Here is a 21,563-nt window from a genome sequence, read left to right on the forward strand (position 1 = left end):
CAGAAAATTCCCTCAGGAGTTTTAGTCACAGGAGGATTCAAAAGATGTTTTTTCTCCCCCTGAAAAGTTCATGTTTGTGGAAACACAGGAGAAGGCATTTGGCTCTCCTGAATAGCCAGTTTGAAATCAAATTCATAATGGAATCACCTCAGTAGACCATGCGGTGTGTGGAGGGTTTTCCCAGGGAAAAATGGCTCCCAAATTAGTCCCCTTTGATGACTGACACACAGACTGGATTGAAACAGACTTTTCTTGCTTTTATTAGGATGTTTGTGTGGTAAACCAACTTGGGGTGTTGAATGGTTACATTAAAAGGCTTTAAACAAGTCAATAACCCAAAGGTGGGAAAGTGCTAGAGGTAAGACTGAAGGTCACCTTCTTTCAGGTAAAGTTGTATGGAAATGGGCAGATCAACCCTTTTTCTTACACCCAGGATTGTCAAGTGTGGCGCTCCTTGAATGTTGAAATTTAAAAGAAATAAAATAGTTGAAGGACCACAGAAGGAAGCTGAAGAAAATCTTCATGGGTGCGACTCAGAGGAGATACTCTCAAGGCTGTGAAATCTGCTTCTGCCTTGAATGGGTCAGGTGAGGATCCCAGTCAGAGGGGTGATCCTTAAGATCACAAATGAGCAGGATATTTACAGAGAAATTGACAAACTACTCTCCCGGAGGAGATAGTCAGCAGGGTGAGGGTGGGGAGCAGGGACTGTCTCCGAAAACGGGGCTCATCCTCCGTGTCACAGGGCTGTGGGGAGAAGCTTTCAATAAATATATCTGGCCATTCACCATTTTATGGAATCGTAGAATTGGAGGGGACCCCAAGGGTCATCTAGCCCAACCTCCTGCAATGAGGAATCTCAAGGATCAGGCTCCCCATCGGGGCTTGAAGGACCAGTCCTGGCAGTCTGATGAGATTCATGGTTGTTTTCAGGGACAGCTCAGGCTCCTCCAGGGAGATTCAAGGCACAAATTCTCTAGCAGAGGGGTGCAAAGAAGGAATCAGGTTGCCATAACTTGCAATCAACAAGCGGAAAGGGAAACAGAAAAAGAAACTTTCCCCAAATGACAAGCAAGCAACAGAGGTGGGGGAGGGGTGGACACTGTCCTTCTTGATCTGTGACTCCTTCCATCCACCTTCCAAGGAGGTTCCCACCTCTGAGCATGGACAGAGGGCAACTGGCAGGAAGAACAGAGCTTCTCCACATCCCAGGATCCTGATGGAGCAGCGGAGTCTAACTGATGAGTCCTGAAGACAGAAGAGAGAGACAAGCCCATCACTGTGGGGTGAGGAATGGGGAGAAAGGGGTCAAGAATCCCTGGCAAGATTGGGGGGACACTCCATAGAGCGGCCATCAGATATTGTGAACTACAATTCCCATCACTCTGAGGAGGGCTCTGAGGAGGGAAGGAGGAAGAGGGAGGGAGACTTGGCTGGCTTTGGCAGTGGAGAAGAGGAGCTTCAGAAGAGACCAAGGAGATCTGTCTGGATCAGAAATGGGGAACCACAGACCCTGGACCAAATGTGGCCCCAAGGGCCAAACGCCAGCCTGGTCTCCTCACTCTGCCTCTGCGAAGGAACTTTGCTTGACTGTCTCCCAGGTGGGACATTCCCCTGGAGACCCCCTTCCAGGACATGATACTGGAGTGTGTGCCTCAGGGGATGGATTTGTCCATAGAAAGCCCCTCCCCTCTGTTCTACAAGGAAGCCATGGCGGGGGCACAGGAAGCAGCCAGGAGAAGGGGGTTGGGGGAGGAGGAGGAGGATGGAAGAGCAGAGAGGAAAGTTACCTGCAGGCTGAGGAACAGCTTGACCTGGGAGAGAGAGAAAAGAACAGAAAGATTCAGTCAGCACCAGATATCCCCCGAAATAGCTTCTCTGAGAACAGCCCCCAACCCACAAGAGCAAGATGACACACTCCAGGCACAGCTAGGAACTCCCCCCCCCCCATTTCTGTCCTATGGACTATGAGGGGTGAAAGAAGAGTCTTTGTAGGAAATAAATATTTCCTTCCCGATACAGAAAGGACCCTGGAGAACACCTTGCCAACTAACCTCTTCCCCATTACCCAATGCCCCCACCCCACAAACCCTCCCATATTCCTTCGGCTGCCTCTTTTGGGGCTCTGCATTGCCCAGTTGTTGATTCTGGGATTAAAGGCCCTTCGCTCAGCAGGGAGAGAGAGCCTTTGACTTACTGCTGGGACCAGGAAGCTGCAAAACATCTGTGTCCTTAATCTGCTCAAAGGCTTCAGAGCCAGAGATGCTTTTGAATTTCTCCCTCATATGTTGGATGGGAGGTTTAGGTCTTAATCTACAGATTTAAACCTCAGACCATCTCCATAATAGCTGAGGCTCCATTGAGACACCAAGAGGGACCTCCTAGGAGTGGAGAAGGAACAGAACCATCTCCAGATCCTCTGCCAAAGAAGAGGAGGGGAGCCTGGAGCCCAATCCAGCCCCACACCCCACCCTCCCTCTCCCCCTGGCACCCCACCCTCACCTTTCTTGTTCTTCAGGTAAAGGGCGAGTCCAGTGGCCCCAAAGACCAGCCCCAGCACAATCCCCACAATCCCCGTCCACATCTTGCTCCTGGCAGAGTCCGACTGTGGCTCTGAAGGAAGAAAAAGCCATGAGTGAGGAAAGGCAGGCCTGGGATCAGCCCCCCGAGGGGGGAGCAACCCATCTAGCCCCCCAGGAATGCCCCCCACTCCCAGTAGGAAGGTGTCCTACCCCATTTCACCTTCACGGGGCCTTCGAAGCTGGCGTGCTCCACCTGGCAGGTGTAGACGTCTCCACGTTCTGGCTTTGTCTCCAGCATCACCTCAATATGGAAGGTCCAGTCCCCGTTCCGGATGAGGTCCGTGGTCCACACTTTGGGCTCCTCCTTCCCGTTCCTGAACCACTTGATCTGGATCCCCGCAGGGAAGAAGCGGTTCACGGTGCAAATCAGCAGAGTGTTGTGTGGTGAAGATTCCACGTTGTCTGTGGGGGTGATCTTCACCTTGGGCCGGACTGTGGGAGGGAGGCAAGGGAGATGTGGGAGGAAGGTCAGAGATTTAGGCAGGGAGGGACCTGGAGGCTTCAAGGGAGGGAGGAGAGGGGAATGAGGGATCCTCTCCCACCATCCCAGGGCTGTAGCTGGGGGGGGGGGGCTAGCCAGGGTCTCAGCCCCGGGTGAAGCCTCTAGAGGGGCGCCACTGAGGCTCCTAGCTTGCATGGGCTCCCCCCTCCACCGCAGACCCTCTTGGTGGCTCCACAGTCTAAAAGCATCTGCTGAGTGATGCTAATCTGCAAGGGGAAACGGGAAACCTAGAAAAGGATCTCCCATTCCCTTTCTGCCTGTCTGTTTTTGGAACTGTGTGCAAAAGAGAAATCCTGGAGAAGGTTGCTCTCCACGCAAAGTTGAAAAGGGAAAGTTTTATTTTTCTTTCTTTCTTCTTTTGCTTCCCTTAATGTCTCAGAGATGAATTACAACTGGTGAAGAGATCAGAAAATCCCCTCCTGCCCTTTTGGGATCAGAAGCACTTTGGACGGCTGCTTGCTTGTGTGTTCATTTTGTGTGTGTGTGTGTGTGTGTGTGTGTGTGTGTGTGTGTGTATTTGGATCTCTAGAAGACAACATACATGTTTACACCACGTGAACACATAGGGAGGGCACCGCTGCATACAATCAGCTACAAAAACTGAGTTCTCTTTATGCTGAAAATAAAATACCTGCAATGAATGAAATGTGATGCTGGCATACAAAGCTCTTTGAATTTATCCCTTCCTGTAATTTGGGAAGAAAATGTAGCCAAACCACTTTAAATTCTTTAATTGCAATGGTTTAGCAGCCAGCAATTTTTGAAGGAATCTTGTGGAGTATTTATTCTTTTATTTTAGAGCCTTAAACTGCAAGCCTTTACTACTCAGAAGTCCCACTGAATTCAATGGAGCTTACTCCCAGGTAACTGTGTAAAGATTCTGCAGTCTTATACTGCAGTTGTACACATTTTTACTCAGAGGTTCAATAGGACTTACTCTCTGCTTTGTGCCTGATCGTTATCAGTTTCCATTATTTTATTTTTATTACAAACAGTCGTGATATTTCTTAGAATTCCTCAAATGATCTACTGCTCTCTGAGATCTTCTTAAAGTTGAATGAAAGCCAGATACACACACAGACAGTGTTACTATTTGGAGAGACTATTTCTCTTTTCCACCCTCTTTCAAACCTCTTTTATGAACAAGCGTGTCCAGGTGTGTGGGTGTGTATACGCAAATGCATGTGGGGCGTGTGTGACAAAACAGGGTCTTTGTCCCAGGTGACAGTAAGCCTAGATTTGACCCTGGGACAGTCAGTCGATCCTGCGCTCCCAGCCCCCAACTTCCCACTCCCACCAGTGGGATCTCTGAACCCCCCCCCCATCTACCCAAAGTCAGCCCAGTTTCCCCAGTGGCCAGGCTGGGCATTCCACAAACAGGGAACTGCTCCTCCCTGGGGGTCCTGGGATGCCCCTCCCCTTCCTAGGACACTTTCCATCCTTCTGTCTCACTTCCCAGTCCTGGGAATCTCAGGAGTTTGCCCTTCCTTTTTTCCTGCCAAACAGGATGCTATTCAGAATTCACTGCACAGTATTCTTCACTTATAGTACAATGGTCTCCTCAGTGTTTCCCAAACTTGGGTTGCCAACTCTTTCTGGACTACAATTCCCATCCTCCCTGACTACTGGTCCTGCTCGCTAGGGATGATGGGAATTGCACAAAGACAGCTGAGGCTCTTGTGCCTTTTAGAGCTGAGTGGAAGGCAGAAATTCAACAGGTTAAGCCCTTTTTCTCCTACGGAAATGCAATTATTGGGAAAACTTCACCTGTTCACTTTGGGAAAGCTTCACCTGTCAGACATCTTTCTGTGTGTGTGTGTGTGTGTGTGTGTGAGAGAGAGAGAGAGAGAGAGAGAGAGAGAGAGAGCGCCACTACCAATTTATTTTGGGGCCCTTCACTCCAACTGAAAAACAGCACATCAATCTTTATGTGATATGGAGCAGGCATGTCCAACTTTCAAGAGACTGAGATCAACTCCGACTATAAAAAACCTGGCAGTGATCTACCAAAGCGGTTGAACTTTTTTTAGGAAGCCAACGTTGTTGAGCTTTGGGGGGGGGTGCAGACCACAGGATCCCACCCCCCGCAATCTACCTGTTGGACATCCCTGATATAGAGCAGATGTTATGCAAATCCACAAACGCCCCCCCCCAAGTGATTATAGTAACTTTCCTTTCAATATACTTTTGATTTAGGGATGACCCCTGGAGAACGGGGGGGGGGGGTAGTTGGAGGGGAGCCTTGTAGCTGAAAATAGTAATGAGTGAGTGGGAAGGAAATGGACCATGTTTATAATAATTATTATTTAATCCTGAGCGTATGTGATTTGAGATACTGTGGTTAATTTCTACCCCCCCCCAATTTAAACACCCCGATTCCCTGGGAAACCTGGACGTATGGCAGCCCTACGTGAATCCGTGTCAGGTGTGCAGGAAACGACATGCTAAGGTGTCACAGTTAATAATTGGGTAATGTCCAAATAACATCATTTTGCACTTTAATAATGTTCAGGGTTTCTGTTTCAAATGCGCTCTCTCTGCTCCCCCTGAAAGGCTGCCTATTCCCCCCCCCTGCAGCCCCCACTCTAATGTAGTCCAGTGTTGGACTGTGTCCTGGGTTCAAATCACCCCGGGCCTTGAGTCTCCTGGGTGTCCCTGGCCAGCCCCTCCCCTCAGCCTGGCCTCCCTCACAGGGTCGTTGTGGGGGTGGAATGAGGAGAGGGGGAACCATGGACAGAACACCATCTCAAGCTCCTCTGGGGAAACGGTGGGAATGGACAGGCAGTAGATGAAGTTTAGGGAAGTTTTTGATGTTCTATTGTGCTTTTAATTCTGTTGGGAGCTGCCCAGAGTGGCTGGGGAAACCCAGCTAGATAGATGGGGTATAAATTAATAATAATAATAATAATAATAATAATAATAATAATAATTACTTCTATTATTGTTGTTGTTGACATTGTTTGTTGTTGTTATTTTATTATTATTATTATTATTATTATTATTATTGTAAATACTGCAATTTTGTGTTGCAAGCTGCCTGGAGACCTACAAGTATAGGGTGGGATGCGAATTTAATTAATAATAAATAAATAAACGAAGTAAGAGAGGCACCATCCAGATTGCAATACACGAAACGGTTTGTGAAGCTTCCAGGGACACAGAAACTCTGCCAGGAGTGGGGCATCCGGAAAGGCCCCTCTTCTTCTCTGAAAAGCGGGAGGGGAGGGGCGGGGGGGCCAGCAGCAACAGGGACTTCGAGGGGAGAAAGTCCCGGGTTCACCCCACGCCCCCCCCCCCATTTTGGGTCCTTCCGGGGTCCCGTTTCCCATGACGCCCCCCCTCCCCCATTCTGGACTCACCGCGCCGGGACTGGGAGAAGGGCTCGGCGAGCCCGTAGTTGTGCCGGCAGAAGACATCCACGTTGGCCATCTGGCGCCGCAGGCCGTCCTTGTCCTGGTTCCATCTCTTGTCGTCGGACTCCGCCAGTTCAGACACCGTCACGTACTTCCCTCGGTCGCTGTCGAAGTAGTCGAGCTCCTGCCGGTCGAAGAAGTGCCTTTCTAGCATGCGGATCCGCTGCGTCCCGTTGGAGAAGTGGCACTCGATCTTCCCCTGGTACAGGAAATGCTCTGGGGGGGGGGGGAGAAAGAAAATTGGGGGGCTGGAGACTTCCGGTTCCCTTAAGGGCGCAGCTCCCACGAAAGAGGATAGTTGCCCCTGCCGGTCAGGAGGGAGACGGTCTGTATCTCTCCCATTCTTTCTCTCCTGCACGTGATCCCATGGTGGGGGGGGGGGATGCGGAGCAGTGAGACCCCCCCTTCGCCTCCTCCCAAAGGAAAGAGAGAAATCAGAAAGAAGGCCGTTGTGGAGAGGGAGGCACAACCTCCAAGATCCTGGACCCCATGGGCGTAGCCAGGATTTAAGTTGGGGGGGGGATAAAACTGAGCTACCTGCTTTATTTAGTTAATTTATTTAAGGGGGGCAGCTGCTCCCTGCCCGCGATGGCTTCGCCCATGCTTATCTCCAGTTTCTTTAAAACAAAAACGTAAACCTCCCTCCCCCTTTTATTGCCCTCCGGCTGGAAGAAGAAATGTTGGGGTGGGAGAAAGACCAGGAAAGGGGCGAGATGCCGAGGAGGGTGGGAGACGCTTCACTGCAAACCCCCCCCCCCCAACGAGATTCCCTCTACCGGGTAGACCCGGTTTCACTTTCGCTTTCCCTGCCAGCGCGCAGAAAGCGACGCCTGTCTACGCAGGAGCCCATTTCAGCACCCAGGGGACCCCAACGCGGGGGGGGGGGAGTTCAGGGTTCCAGGAGCAGGGAGCCATTGGCCCCACTTTCGCTGCTGCTCCATGGGCGTAGCCAAGGGGAACAGGGAGGGGCAACTGCCCCCCATCAATAAAAATACATAGCAAACTGAGGTTCTGCCCCTCCCTAACAAAAATCCTGACTACGCACTTGCCTGGGTTTCTTATTATTGAGAAAGAGCAGGTGAAAGGTATATTTATGCCTTATCTGTAGTCCTTTATAGAGTTAATAATTGGTTATGGACTAATAATGATGAGGATGATTTTGAGAAGCAGGTGAAGAAGACCTCAGGGCCAGATTCAGCTGCGACCCCCCCGCAAAAAAGTCCCCTAGGGCTACCTGCCATCAGCTGTCCTGCAGGAAGACTATTTAATGTGTGAATATTGTAGTTCTATTAAAATTAAATTGAATATTATTTGTAAACTGCTGGGGTAGGATTTTAATCCTGAAAGTTGGGATATAATTAAATGCTTTCTCCTTCCCAGTCCAAGAAGCCTGAGCTGCTCCTTTTCAGTGGGGGGGGGGTGTTTCCCCTTCCCTCCTGCTCCTTTGCCCCCAGAGTCCTGGAATAAGCAAAGATCCCCCGTGGGGAAGCAAGGATTCTGCAACACCAACTTCGCTGAACTAAACCAGGTTGTTCGGAAGCCTGATTATCGCCTTCCAAAGCAGCTACTCTAGTCCTAACTTAAAAGCGGAAAGTGTAATGCTGGTGGTCAGCAAAAGAGGTTAAAATATTCTCTCAAGGCAAATCTAACAAAATGTAGTATAAACACTGACAACTGGGAAACACTGGCCTGCGAGCGCTCCAGTTGGAGAACAGCCTTGACCAGAGGCGTCATGGGCTTTGAAGACACTCGAACTGAGGACAAAAGGCAGATACGAGCTAAGAGGAAGGCAAACCCTCAGGGGATCAACTCCCGCCCAGAAACCTCTGTCCCCACTGTGGAAGGACGTGGGGATCCAGAATTGGTTCCACAGTCACATACGGACTGACTGCTAAGATCATGGAAGACCATCTAGGAGGGATCCTCAAAGGAGCCCCACCGATGAGGGTCCCGCTAAGCGGAGTTTCCTCTTCCTTCTCCCCCCATTGCAGAATCTTTCCTCACCTGGAGGCGCCTCCACGCCCAGCCCCTCCGAAGCGGAGACCACCAGCATCCCCAGCAGGAGCCCCCCAAAGGCCAGAGGCGCAGCGCCGGAGCCCCCCATCCTTCTCTCTTCTTCGCCCCCAAATGGGACTTTCTCCGCTCAGCTCCGGGGGAAACTCCTGCCCAAGCCCCGCCCACTCCGCCTCCCCGCCCCGCGAGCGTCCAATCCGCCTCCGAGCCGGGGCAGCGTCATCGGTCGCCAGGCAGGGAACTCCTGGAAAGAGCATTCTCAAGGGCTCTCTCTGCTCTCGCTCGACCTGCAAGTTCCTCTTTGGCTTCGCAGCTGCTTCTGAGGTCTCCATTGTTGCTGCGTCGCGTGTGAATCAAGATCTTTCCCAGAAAACCTTTGCGGGGATATAAAGCTTAACAGGAATCTGACAGTTCCATCCAAAAGTTTACTATGACAGAAAAAAAGGGAAATTTCAGTTTCAAGGGGGGGATAACTGTCTGCTGAGGGAGGGGGCTCCCCCTCTTGGCCCCCCAGCCTGCATCCCGAGGAGACCTGGCAGCCCCCCAGTAAGGAGACCCCTCCCCCAATAAAAGCCCCCAGCTCCCCTTTGCAAGAAACAGCCCTGGCGCTGGTGTCTGAGGAGCCCCATGAAGAAACACACAAGGGGGGAGACAGAGAGGAGCCCCCGCAGCCCCGTCCCTGGAGGAGACCCCTCCCCTCTTGGGGAGATCCAGCCCCCACACCCCCAAATATTCGCTGCCCTTTTCCTGCTGCTGTTTTCGCTCCGTCTCCGGCTGAGGCTCCTGCCTGGGGAGGGTTTACCTGGAGACAGGCTGGTCATCGCCAGGGCGCTTTCTCATTGGCCGAGCTGGCAGGGACTTTTCTGCTCCGCCAAAGCCGCCCCCTGGCCGCCCCCGCCCCACAGCCACTTGGAGGGCGAGCATCCAGGAGGAAGGGGCAAGGGACACTTGGGCTTGAATCGCCCCTCGCCCGCCTCGGCCCAGGAAGAGCTGCAGAGATGGAGCCCGGAGGAAGAGGAGGAGGAGGAGGAGGAAGAGCCCTTTGCTGCCTCTGGGCGACCCTCCTCCTCGCCCCGCCAAGGGGGGCCGGAGCCCTGAAAGGTCGGGGGGCGCAGGAGAGAGGGGGAGATGCCTGGGGAGGGGTCCCAGGAGGGGGGAGAAAGATTGCGCCCCTGGGCGTTGCTGGTGGGCAAAGGAGGAGGGGTCTCTTGGGCAAAGGGAGGAGAAGCCCCCTCCCCCCGACAGGTGCAGAAGCTGCGCCCGGGAAGACGGAGGGATGGGGGGAGGAAGGGACGGCCCCCCCCCCACGAAAGAGTGCTGGGAGGTGCGTGGAATGGGAGGGTGACGGGCAAGGAGGATTTGGTTCCTCAAATAAGGTGGTCCAAAAAAAGAGAGAGGGGAAAACGGGGTGAAAACAGCACTCCCCCCGCCCCCACCTAGCTTAGAAGATCGGAATCTGTTCCCCTAGCCTTTCCTGTTACAAGGAGGAAAAGGGAAATAAACCAGAATTATTAGTCCTCTCAGTGGGCTGCCACAGAGACCTGCCTGGTCCGGAGGAAGGAAATTGGACGCCCCCAAAACACGAGGGAGGGGAGGGAGGATCTGAACCCTCAACTAAGCTGGTCCGGGGGTTAAAAAAATAGAGGGGGGAGGACTGGATGCAAACAGCACCCCCCACCCCCCACCCTGCCTTCCTTCAAAGTTCGGGATTGTGCCTCTTGCCTTTCCTGTTGGGAGGAGGGAAAGGGAGATAAAAGAAGAATTGTTCTTTCTCCTTTATAGACTAGGCTGCCACAGAGACCTGCCTGGTTCAGAAGCCCCCAGTGGTCGCCCCCAAAAGGGACCAGCCCCCCACATCCCTAATGCCCCCCAAGACAGAATGGTCTCTCTCCTCCCCAGCAGCACAAAAGGGGCCAGAAACATCGGTAGACCCTAAAAAACATCTCTGAGCAGAACCCTTAAAAACTCCGAGGAAATCCTTGTATTCTTGGTTTCACTTTGGGGCAAGGAGCTCAGGGCAGAGCTACATCCTTGCTATACTCACAACAACCCTGTAAGGAGTCAGGGATTGGTCTCTCGAAGGATTCCTACAACTTTCGATCTGCCAGAGTCACCCCAAACACAAATGCCCCCCAGGATCACCTTTTGAGGCTGTTATGGCTCAGGAATTAGGGGATACTAAAAATGACATGTGTGTTTGTGTTTGGGAGCAGATGAAGCCCCCCCTCCTGTCTACCTAGAGAGCCTTCCTGGTGGTGGCCCCATTCCTAGCAATGGGGCAGGTTCTCCCTCATCCTGCTGCGGGGTCCTAAAGCCTCCCTCTCTCCTTCCCCCCCCCCCCTGCAGTGGAGGACACCCTGGTGGAGCTGGACTTCTTCCAGGAGAGCTTCCCTTCGGAGAAGAAGTCCGGGGAGTTCCTGCTGGAGTTTGACAACGAGGAGATCCTGCACGTGGACTGGGAGAAGAAGCAGAACGTCTGGAGGCTGCCGGACTTCCAGCGCTTCACCAGCTTCGAGGTGCAGGGCGCCCTGGCCAACATCGCCGTCATGAAGAACAACATGGAGGTGCTCATGAAGCGAAGCAACCGCACCCGTGCCCTGAACGGTAGGACAGGCGAGGGGGGCAGGGGAGAGAGCTGGGGGGCAGGCAGGGGGTGGTCTCTTGGCTTCTGACCCGGAAGACCCTTCAGGACCCCTTTCTGCCTCCCCAGAGGGAACTTGCTCCAGGGAGCCAGTCCCTGGCTGACGGAGACAGGCTAAAAGGGAAGGGAAGCCTGATGGGAGGGGCAGCACTGCACTCTGTACAAGCTCAGAGGCATTCCCAAACCTGAACACCAAGTGCAAAAATACCCACAGCAGCTAATTGCTATGCTTTCCATTTCTAGACTGCTTCAAATGGGTTTTAATCCCATTTCTTTCTCCATCTCCTTCCTCAGTTGCTCCTTCGGCCACTGTGTACCCAGAAAATGCCGTGGAACTGGGGGACCCCAACGTCCTCATCTGCTTTGTGGACAGGTTCTCCCCCCCAGTGCTGAACGTCACCTGGCTGAAGAACAACGAGGTGGTCTCTGAGGGCGTGGAGGAGACAGACTTCTACCCCAGCGTGGACAACACTTTCCGCAAGTTCTCCTACCTCCCCTTCGTCCCTGAGCAGGGAGACATCTACGTCTGCCAGGTGGAGCACTGGGGCATCCCAGGGGGAAAGATGGAGAAGATCTGGGGTAAGCACCGGGCAGGATTGGGCCTTTTCTCTGGGACTTGAACTCAGAAATCCAGATTCATGGCTGTCAGAGCTGACAATGGCTTATAAGAAACAAGTTCTGGAGATCAGAATAATTTATGCAAGTGAAGTACACTTGCAGTTTTGAATAATTTATTCTGCTCCTTCTAGCCATGGGAGACAAAAAGGTGCTCAGCTGCCTTTGGGGGGTTCTTTGAGATATCCTTGAGGTAGTTTCTCTCAGTTTAACTTAAAAGTGTGTGCATTAAGGGCTGTGGGGCGGGTGTGTCAGGACTCCTGGGTTCTTTCTTCCGCTGAACACACTCAGAGAAACAGAGTCCCCCCGTAGCCCTGCCCTCTCTCTCTCTCCATCCCAGTTTCCAAGGCGCCCTCTCCCATCCCGGAGACGATGGAGAACGTGCTGTGTGCCCTGGGCTTGGCCTTTGGCATCCTGGGCATCATCGCTGGCACCATCCTTTTCTTCAAGGCCATGAGGATGAACGATCGCAGGGGCTTCATGTGAGTCGAACCCGTTTCCCTTCAGGGGCTCAGAGACAAATGCAAGGGAAGCCGAAATACACAGCAAAGGGGTGGGGTGGGCCTCATCCTGCCCAGAAGGTGCTCAGCCTCAGTACTCCCAGCTCACCTGCTCCCTTCTCCTTCCTTTTCAGATAATGGAGGATTCCTTTCCTGACAGCCTCTTCCTTCAACCCTCTCAGCTCAGCTCCTTTGCCAAGAGTCTCTTCTGCTACGAATCAGCTGGAAGGAGTTGCTTCCTCCGTGTGCAGCTTATCCTTAGAAGCTTTTCGGAAAATATGTTTAGCTTTTAAGAACAATTATGATAGCCAAAGATGCTTAGGCAGACTTACATTACTTTTCTCCCTTTTCTGTTTCCCTCTTAGCAAAGAAATTGCTCAGACTGTTTAAGTAAATAGGAAAAGTATATGGTTTACTCACACGAAATGTCTTGCCATGGTTCAACATTTACAGCTCCCTCTATGCAGATTCTGAAGCTCCCTGGTGCCTCTGCTTCTGGCTGTCCAGTAATCGTGCATTTTATAGAATCATAGAATTGTAGAGTTGGAAGGGACCCTAAGGGTCATCTGGTCCAACCCCCTGCATTACAGGAATCTCAGCTAAATCATCTCTGACAGAGGGGCTTGTGGTTTGGCTGCAGATCCTCCCCCAAACTTCATGGTTGAGTCAGGATAGTTTTTTGTGGGGGCTTCCTGCTTTGCCTGGCCTTGTATCTGCATGACTCAAGGAGACCCCCTGCCAACAGAGTGTCAGGCATAGTAATTCATATCTCCACCCACTTACCCAAAACCATTCACCTCCCTCTCCAGTTTTTGGAGAGAGCCTTCCTCAGTTCCGTGCATTGCACTGCAGGAATACACCCCTCAGGTGTTTCCTTAATCCCAAAGAGGATTCATCCAGCTTGCTGGGGAAGTTTAGTTGGGAAGAGACCCCAAACACCTTTCTTGTCCACATAAAGCAGGGTTGTATCGGTCTGTGTAGAGGAAAATATCCCTTCTTCTTCTGCCGCAAAACTTTCCCAATGGCTTCTGTGCAGCCCAATTGCTGTTTTTCATACATGCTCCCATATTTCCAAAAGCAATGAATAAATCTTACAGTTTGATGATTTGTTTCTAGTGCTGTTTTCTCTGCCTATAAGCTCTGGATATATTTATTATTTTAAAACGAAAAGGTGAACCGTTGAGGAAATGGGTAGCACTGCAACCAGAATGTCTACATTGACCCCTCGTGTCTTTAGGGCCATATTCTGGTAGATAAAAGAAGACCATGGAAGCCAGCTAGAGCAAAGGGAGCCTTATCAGTCTGATAACCCAACTCTTCTGGTCCTCAAGGCCTGCTGTGGGTTGTGTGAAGAACCAAACCATTATCCCACAGGACCCATGGATTCTCACTCTGGGGGAACAGAGGAGAGAAACAGAACAGCCCATTCCCCGTCCTAAAATGCCTCACCAGATCAAAGCACCTGCTCTTCCTGAGACTGGCGTGAGTGATGGGGGGAAGAGGAAGGAAATGTGCAGAGACCCCTCCAAATTCAGGGTGGATGAATGTATGTCTTCTGCCAGGGGGAACAACCTGCAGGGAAGGGGGGTGTTTCAGGACATGCAAGGTCAGCGTGCAACCCAGTCAGCTTGGCCAAACCTCCATCATGAGTTGACTGTGTTGCCTAGAACATGCCTTAAAAGCCTCAGAGAAGGATTCACTCTTTGCTGGTTTATCTGGTGTTTTCCTTCCTCTCCCTGTCTTGCCCCCTATTTTTGCTGCCTTATTAAAATAAATTAACACAAGGAGTTGTTGAGCTCTTTCTCTCTCCCCCCCCCCCCTTGCAAGAGTCTCCAGAAGGTAAATGACACCACCGAGTGGGGTTTGGGAGAGGCGTCCTTCCTGGTGCCAAGCCTTGAGCAGGAACATCTCAGAGGCCAACAGACAAGGCCCAGCTTGCTGTCCAATCTCATACCTTCTTCTGGATCTGAAATGGGTGGGATCCAAATTCGGGGGGAGCCAATTAATGCAGCAAGACAGAAGGCAGAGTTTGGCAGAGGGGCAGGGCAGGAGTGCCGCCGGGGCAAGACTTGGGGGCAGAAGGCCAGGGCCCCAGTCGGCAGAAGGAGCAGGAGGCCCCTCAAGGCTGCAGGGCTGACCCTCCACATCTGGAAGCAGCTGAAGCAACACCTGCTACCAGTAAGGGGGGTAAGAGTCGGAGTCTAGCATTGCCAAGAGACCCCAAGTGGGCAAGAAGGGGCCCCTGAGCAGTGATCCTTCCGTATGGCAACATTCCTCAAATCTGGGATAAGTCTGGTCTGGTGCAAGTGAACAGGGGCCTCCACAGCAGGAGGGCTGATCCCCAAAAGTCAGAAGTTGGAGAAGGGCTGATCCAGAGGGAAAGAGCTAGGGAGAAAGTGGGGTGCGGGTGGCCTGATCTTTGCAGGCTGTCTTCCTCCTCCTTCCTCCCTCTTGCCTGTCAAAGGCTCCTTCTCCCCTTCAGCAGCCCAGGACACAGTCAGAGACCAGCAAGTGCTGCACTCGAAGGGGTTTGACAAGAACAACGCGTTTCCTGCCCAGCAACTGATGACCAGGCAGCGTCGGGACCTGTGATTGGCTCCCATCAAGCCTCCCCTTCAGGAAAGTCCCCAGAAGGACAACACTATAGACCTCCCCCCCCTCAAAGCAGCAGCAGCAACAGCAACTGTGCTTTACCCCTCCCCCAACCCTGTTTTGTGCTTCAAGGCAGAAGTGGAGATTGTGACATTTGGGTTCCCTCGAAACAGGAACTTTTAAAACAAGTCATCAGTTGGAGCATCTCTGGCTTTAAGAGCCGCTTCAAAGAATTACCGGGGGGGGGGGAGTTAAGAGGCTGTCTTCTCCCCACCGTCAATAATCAGCCCATGTAAAATGTGAAATCCAACACTCTAATTTCTATTTTTGCGCTTAAATGCAAAACTGCAGATGGCAGACTCTTCATGTTAATTACCGCATTGTTTGCTCCATAAGACACACTTTTTCCCTCCTAAAAAGTAAGGGGAAATGTTTGTGCGTCTTATGGAGCGAATGCAGGGGGGAGGCAGGCAGGAAAAGCCCCCAAGAGCCGCACACAAGCTCCGCGCTGCTCTTGTGGGCTTTTCCCCAGGAGGGAGAAGGGACTGACGCGGCCAGTCAGTTCCTTCTCCCTCCTCGTGGAAAAGCCCACAGGAGCCACACACTCCTTAAAGGGTGTGTAGCAGGAAAACCCCCCCCCCATCATTCAGTTTGTACAGACTTCACACACACTCACACTCACACACTACATACGCTACACTTCTGTTATAAATTCATAGAAAATCAACCATACAGCAGATTTGCACTGTTCCACTTTTATTTTACTCCATGAAGGAAGGACTACAAAATGGGGAAGGTTTGATACAGGCCAGCCATAATCCCTTGAACATTCCAGCACATTCACAGGAGCCCTGCCCAGTTGCTATGCCAACCCTGATGGTTTCAGACAGAAAACCATCAACCCTGCATACACGAGTGGATTCAACCTGGACTATAACAAAAGAACAGTGATTGGATTTCCCCTCAGGGGGCAGGAAACTGCAATCTCCCCTTTGTCACCGGGAAAGTACTCATGGGGAGGGGAGAAAGGAGGAACCAGCCAGGTGACAGGACACTCAGGTTACCACCACAACTCCTCCCTCAACCCCTCCTTTCTGTAATGTATGCATGATGTTTCTGGGGGTGGGCTTGACCTAGAGGAGGGGAATTTCAAAAGTTTTTACTAGGTCTTGCACACCATTGTTCTGGGTCTTTCCTCTCTCCTGCGAGTGAGGGGAACACCCTGCTGCAACAGTACAATAAAGGCCAAGCCTACAGGCTGCTGATTTGCTCCAATTTACTCTGGTTGGTGTCTTTACTTTTTGTCCAAGGGAGCCCTCGGATATTTCCGGCAACAGGTGCACGGCTCCTGTGGGCTTTTGCGGGAGGTGGGGGTATTGCCATAGCCACGTGTAGCCCCTCAGGGCCGGGAGAGGCTGCGCGCGGCTATGGCAGAAGGCAAGACAGCGAGTGCATGGATCCTGCTCGCTGTCTTGGCTTCTTTGCTCTTTGGGGCTGGGGGGGGGGGACCCGGGCTTCACTTGGCAGCCCCAGAAGCTCTGGGAGAAGCGGACAGGCTGCACACAGAATTTTTTTCTTGATTTACCCCTCTTAAAACTAGGTGCGTCTTATGGTCTGGTGCGCTTTATGGAGCGAAAAATACAGTACCAACTACGTTTGCAAGCTGTGAGCTTGTGGCAGCCTCTGCATTTTGCGTTTTGCTTCAAAAAGGAAGGAGGGAATTTTATCCCAGCACTCAGTCCCCCCCCCCCCCCATAGTGGGAATTCTCTGCATCTCGTTTTTCTGAAGGAAAAAATGCTTCGAAAAAGGACCAATCAAATAGTGTGTAAGCATGGGCACAGCCGTGGGGGGAGGGTTACACAGCTGCCCCCAATCAATAAAAATCAATTAAAATACAAAGCAAACTGAGGTTCTGCCCCCTATCAAAAGGCCTGCCCCCCAAAAAACCCAATCATGGCTACGCCCACGGTTGCAGGTTATCTGTACATGAGCTTCCAATCCCAGAACTGGATTTGCACATTGGCCCAGTTCCTGGTGGTGGCACAAAAGAGCAGCAACACCTGAGGGCAAAGGCTCAGTTCAAGAGTGGAGGAGTCACTTCCACAGAGAAGGACCTTGGCTGGAGAGAGAGAGAGAGAGAGAGAGAGAGAGAGAGAGAGAGAGAGAGGAGGAAACTCTGGGTCCAGATCTCTTCGGAATACAAGGTGCTCAGGGATGGGCTGCCAGGGGACAAACTGGGTGTGAAAAACGTGGGTTTTGTGGACCCCCAGAGGCACTGAGGCTGTAAACTTCAGATCTACATTCCACAACGGCTCCCATGGGAGAAAGGGAGACAGGACTGCTCCACTGTAGCTGCAGCTGCATGTTTTTGCTGCCCTCTCCCCAATGTGAAGGAGAAGCAGAATAACCTCCCTGCAAGCAGGAAACGGGGGCAAGGGCTTGGCCTGCAGCCTTCCTCCCTGATGTGCTAGATTTCTCCTTGCAGGCAGTGCCAATGTAATTTGGGTGTCCATGCAGCTCCTGCTTGAGGCTGGGAAGGAGGCCTCTTGGAGGAAGAAACAGACCAAGAGGAGGGGGGCAAGGGGGTCCCTGGACAGGAGGGGCAGGATCCAGGCAGCCTGCTCCCTGGTGACAGAAGCAGGACTTCCGGGCCCAGAGCACATGTCTCCCTCCCCCACCTCTCCCTCCTTCTGCCCCCTTGTTTCTGGCAGCAGAGGAGACGCTGCAGAAAGGCGCTGGGGGGAGTTTCGCTTCCCCACACATGGGGGCCTGGAGCACAGCTCAGCATTCAGGGAAATGAAAGAGGGAAGCTGGCCACGATCCAGGAGACGGAGGTCAACCGGGAGCGCAGCAAAACCTCCTCACAGAGAAGTAGCTTCCAGCCCCCCCCCACAGCACAGCCCCCCCAAAGCACAGCCCCCCCTTCACCCCAGCAGCAATGGCTTAAGAGGAATTGCCATTTTAGGGAAGGACCCCCTTGGGAATGGCTGAATGGAGTGGGGCTGGGCAAGCCCCATAGCATCCTCTGCTAGAGGAATAGGGGCTCCTTGCTCAAGGTGGGGGGAGATTTCCTTGGAGAGCAGCCCCCTCCCTCTTGCGTCAGGAGAGCAAAGTGGGTCTTCTCTTCCTAAGGCAGGAGGGAGGAGGAAGAGGGGAGAATGGGCAGAGACCCCCCAAGTCCTCAAGGCTATGGGGCACAACCCACAGGAGAGGGTGGGGGGTGTTTCAGATCAGCCAAGGCCAGGGTGTGGCCCAGTCAGCCTGGCCAGACCTCCTTCATGAGTCGGCTGTGGGGCAGAGACAGGTCTCATCAACCTTTCCAGACCCCAGACCCCCTTTCAACCCAAACATGCATTTCTCCATCTTTATATCTGTGAGGTGTCAGGGCTCCTGTTTCAGCCCACATGGGATCAGGCTGCGACCCACCAGTGGAAGACCAGGGGCACAGAACAGGTCCCCCCAGGGGTCACTGCTTTCGGGGGTCTTGATCTGGTGTTTTCCCTCCCCTCCCCATTCTGCCCGTTCTGTGTGTGCCTTGCAGAAATGCCTCCTTCCAGAAATGAATGCAAGTCGAAAGAGTCGTCCAGCTCTTCTTCCTCCCCCTGGCAAGAGGCTCCAGGAGGGACATGGCCCCCCAGAGAGGGGTTTGGGAGAGGCGTCCCTTCTGGGGCCAAGGCTTGTGCGGGGACATCGCAGGGACTGGCAGACAAGGCCCAGCCTGCTGTGCAATATGATACCTTGCAGTTGTCACGGTTTCTTAGAAGGGGAAATGGAATCCTTTTTGCAGATCCTCTTTCAGCAAAAGAGCAAACATTCTCCCGGATCTCAAGGCAGAAGCAAAGGAGAACCTTCAGCAAAGTATCGTGTGGGGAGGGGGGGCCAGGGGAGCTGCCAGGGTAAGGCTGTGGGGCAGGAGGCCAGGGCCCCACTCAGCAGAAAGAGCCGCAGGTCCTGTGAATGTGAAAGGGCCCATTTGCCATGAAATGGGACCATTAGAAGAAGGGGAGTCTGCCAAGGGCACGTGGTCCCAAGAGTCTGAGATCCTCCCAGGGCCTTCTAAGTGGGGGGGGGGGGGGCTCCGTGGGATGAGCAGAGGAGCCTCTCCCAAATTTCATCCCTGAAAAGGCTGGTCCTCCAGGAGAGACACAGGGATGGAAGGCTCCACAGGAAGGGGACTGTTCCCCCAAAACATACAGGATTCTGTGAAGGTTGTCCGATTCTGTCTTCGTCGGCATTGTTACCCTCCCAGTTTGATGTCACCTGCAAATTGGTTGAGCATCCCCTCAATTCCTTCATCCAAGTCATTTATGAAGACGCTGGACAACAACAGGCCCAGGACAGAACCCTATGGCACCCCAATGGTCACTTTTCCCATGATGAGGAGGAACCAGTCATGAGCAATATTTGGGTTCGGTCAGTCGACCAGCCCCAAATCCACACAGCAGTTGACTTAGCTAATAACTCTAAGAGAACTTGGAATTTAATTTAATTGGAAGTATTATTGCTCATATATCTTCCACCGGAAGGAAGGGTGAAAGGAGTCTGTGAACTGCCAAGGAGCAAATAAGTCATCTGCAAGGACAGGAAGAAACACCAGGCACAGAATAATTGCCACACACAGGAAGAACAACATTGCAGTTGTTGTATAAGGGATTGTTTTTATGACCAGAATGTAATTGAAATTAATAAGATTTTGGAATGCAGAAATAAAGGAAACCATCAAAACCATCAAATCTAGCACATGGGGGGGCACTTTATCTATATTATGCAATTTGGTATTTGAATAATAATAATAATAATTGTATTACAAATTGGTATTGTTATAATGAGACTATTATTGCACTGTAATTGAAAACTATAAAAAAATATATTTAAAAGGGCCCAGCCCTTATTTTACCAGTGTCTTTGCAAGAATATCAAAGTCCTCCATGATATTCTTGCAGAAGCCTTACTGAAATCAAGATACACTATGTCCACAGCATTCCCCTCATCCACCAACCTTGTAACTCTTTTATATATATATATAAAGAATTGAGATTGGTCTGGCACGACTTGTTTTTGATAAACCTTGCTGGGTCTTAGTAATCACAGAGTTTTGAATTTTTGGGGGGCAATGTTGTGGAGCTTTTTAGTCAAAATCGCAGTATTCCAGATATGTCCAGGAAACTCCAGGCGCATGGCAACCCTAATTCTGCCCTTATTATTTCAGCTTCACTAAAAACTAGGAGTGCAATCTTCTGGTGCCAAGGCTTGGGCAGGGACAACACAGCTGCCAAGGTCTCTTCTGAACCTCTGGCAGCCTAGCCTGGGCCAACCAGGATCCTTCAGCAGATCATCTTTCGCCAGAGGAAGAAGCGTTTTTTCTGTTTCTGAAACTTGGGGGGGGGGGGAGCTCTAAATTGAGAGGAGTCGATGAAGGCAGCAAGACAGAAGAATAAAGGAGAAGAATAAAGACTAAAGTTTTAATGGGCTGGGTGGGAGGTGAAGTCTTTGGGGCAGGAGACAAAGGCCCACTCAGCAGAAGGAGTTGGGGGCAGCCCGATATTTGCAATGCAGTCTTGGGTCTTTTTCACCCCTGACCCATTTCAAGAGAGAGCAACCCCTTTGCTGCCCACCTTCTGAGTGAGGGGCTCTTGAGAACGTTGACCACGACATCCTCAGGACTGACTCAGTGGGGCGGATGTTGGGGGCAGAAGAGGAAGGTGGTTTGCCAGGTGCTGCTGGAGGACATTCCTGGTCCCTGGGATGAGGCCTGCTCCTGGGAGGATCACGCAGGGTCCCCGGAAGCCCTTTTCCTCCTCTCCAGGTGGACGAGGGGACAGGCACCCCTCAAAGACTCATGGAGTTGTAGAGTTGGAAGGGACCCAGGGGTCATCTAGTCCAACCCCCTACAATGCATTAACCAGAGCACCCCTCTCTTCCGCAGACCAACCCTGCCTGCGGTTGGTGATGCCTGGGTCTTTTTCCCTCTGAGGAAATCCTTCTCGCCTGCAGTCTCAGGGTGAGCTTGATGGTCCTGGTTCCTCCTCTGCCACCTTTGCCTCTGCCATTACATTGTGAGCCGCCCTGAGATCGAGGGTTGAAGGGCGGTATGCAAATTTAATGAAGAAACAAACAAATTCATGTAAATATGGGCCCCTGGGAGTGTTTTCCTCTCCTTTCTCTCCTTCAGCAGACTTTGGAACTCCCTGCCTAATGAAACCAAGAGGCGCCTTCTTCATTCTTCTCTTTTTGGCACCTGAGGAAAACATTCTTGCTCAGACAAGCCGACCAGATGTTGAGGAAGCTGAGGGGGTTTTAATCTCTCTCTGTGTGTGTGTGTGTTTGTGTGTGTGCTTTAAAGTACAGTGGCAATTTTTCTCTTGGCTTTCTTGGTTTATTTTTTTTTAAAGCACTTTGAGGTGTTGCTTTTTTCCACAATGAACCGATGCTCAGACAAGTCGACGCAGATGTTGAGGAAGTTGAGGTGATTTTAATGTTTTTGTCCTTGTGCTTTAAAGCACGGTTTGCGATTCTTCTCTTGGTTTATCTTTTTGGAAAGCGCTTTGAGGTGTTGCTCCCCCCCCCCCCACAATTAAGTGATGTATAAATTTTATGAAGTGAAATAAATATACCACCCAGTGTTTTCCCCTCACCAGCCTCCTGTGATTCTTGGCAGGCTGAGGGGGTTTATTACCCCCCCCCTAGCAAAAAGCGGTTTAAAA

At 51.8% G+C, this 21,563-nt stretch overlaps 2 protein-coding genes and 1 pseudogene across 3 annotated transcripts in view; 2 read left to right on the forward strand and 1 right to left on the reverse strand.

Moving 5' to 3' along the window:
• LOC310670852 (HLA class II histocompatibility antigen, DR alpha chain-like) overlaps positions 1–21,563 on the forward strand; it is a 43,148-nt gene that overhangs the window by 10,635 nt on the left and 10,950 nt on the right. The gene's annotated exons all lie outside the window — the stretch shown is intronic.
• LOC310670800 (H-2 class II histocompatibility antigen, E-S beta chain-like) lies at positions 1,097–8,748 on the reverse strand (annotated as a pseudogene). The gene is made up of 6 exons (XR_014515494.1): positions 8,502–8,748; positions 6,444–6,713; positions 2,733–3,014; positions 2,503–2,613; positions 1,791–1,814; positions 1,097–1,248 (listed from the first exon to the last, which is right to left on the reverse strand). The product of XR_014515494.1 is annotated as an H-2 class II histocompatibility antigen, E-S beta chain-like (transcript).
• Positions 8,843–13,371, forward strand: LOC310670850 (mamu class II histocompatibility antigen, DR alpha chain-like). The gene is made up of 5 exons (XM_083426656.1): positions 8,843–9,611; positions 10,857–11,114; positions 11,446–11,730; positions 12,107–12,248; positions 12,401–13,371. The coding sequence occupies exons 1-5, from the start codon at positions 9,509–9,511 to the stop codon at positions 12,402–12,404; spliced, it is 792 nt and encodes a 263-aa protein (XP_083282782.1). The 5' UTR covers positions 8,843–9,508; the 3' UTR covers positions 12,405–13,371.

Source organism: Podarcis tiliguerta (genome assembly GCF_965153285.1).
Source record: "Podarcis tiliguerta genome assembly, chromosome: 2".
Taxonomy (NCBI): domain Eukaryota; kingdom Metazoa; phylum Chordata; class Lepidosauria; order Squamata; family Lacertidae; genus Podarcis; species Podarcis tiliguerta.